The sequence below is a fragment of the Capsella rubella genome, unplaced genomic scaffold (assembly GCF_000375325.1).
Source record: "Capsella rubella cultivar Monte Gargano unplaced genomic scaffold, Caprub1_0 scaffold_6, whole genome shotgun sequence".
In the NCBI taxonomy this organism is placed as follows: domain Eukaryota; kingdom Viridiplantae; phylum Streptophyta; class Magnoliopsida; order Brassicales; family Brassicaceae; genus Capsella; species Capsella rubella.
This window is the reverse complement of record NW_006238918.1, coordinates 10,920,641-10,921,479: the sequence shown is the minus strand read 5'-3', so window position 1 is coordinate 10,921,479 and position 839 is coordinate 10,920,641. Positions and strand designations below refer to the sequence as shown.

The 839-nt window shown below is 42.4% G+C and overlaps 1 protein-coding gene across 1 annotated transcript in view; it reads left to right on the top strand.

Moving 5' to 3' along the window:
- The window catches only part of LOC111829961, a 3,288-nt gene extending 2,648 nt beyond the window's left edge, over window positions 1–640 (top strand). The window contains exon 4 of the mRNA XM_023780277.1: window positions 110–640. Within this exon, the coding sequence (XP_023636045.1) occupies window positions 110–640 (531 nt within the window). The remainder of the gene's footprint in view (window positions 1–109) is intronic.
- Window positions 641–839: the final 199 nt, after the last annotated feature.

Genomic DNA, 839 nt, shown 5'->3' with positions numbered 1-839 from the left:
AGATGCACTGAAGAGAAGAGAAGCAGATGCCCAGAAGAAAAAAGAAGTAGAGGAAAAGAAGAGGGCAGATGCTGAAGCAAGAAGGAAAACGAATGAGGAAAAAGACCAGCCAAAGAAGAGAGGTAGAAAGCCTAGAGCTGTTCAGCAGCTGAAACCAAGTGTCCCTTCTGATCTGGTGGAAGAACTTGCTGAAGATGTTGTAAAGATTCCTCTTGTCAAATTCAAACTCGCAAAGGTTGAGGTTGAGGACAAGAAAGGGGACAAGAAAGGGGACAGAAAAGGGGACAACAAGGGGGTTAAGAAAGGGGACAACAAAGTTTCTGACAGTGAAATAGAGGATATCACTGACAATAATCCTTTCCAGAACTTCAACGTATTACCTGAATCTGATGTTGATGAAGAAGAAAGGATTAGGAATGAAAGGATTAAAGACTTAAGGTTAGCAAATGTGAAGTTTGCTAAAGATGGGAGTGCATTAGAGCCACAGACAAAACCTCATGTTTTCCCTATTATTGGAGAGAACGGGCTGACATGTATGAGGAAGAACTGTGTACCTTCTCTTGCAATATATGATCCTTTCGCCCCTGTTGATCCGGCCAGATTGGAGAGATTATTGGAACACTTAAGTCCACACAAGTAAGTCTGCGTACCTATTGACCTGTTGATTACTGCTTCTTTACCCCCTCTTTATGTATATTAAAGTGTGTTGTTTGTTTGGGCTACCCCATATGGCAAGGCGGTCCCTGAAATTGAATTCTACAAGAGAATCATCACTGAAAGAAAGGATTGGCCAGATTCGGACAGTGAATCCGCAACGTAGTTGCGCCCCTGTAAGTTTT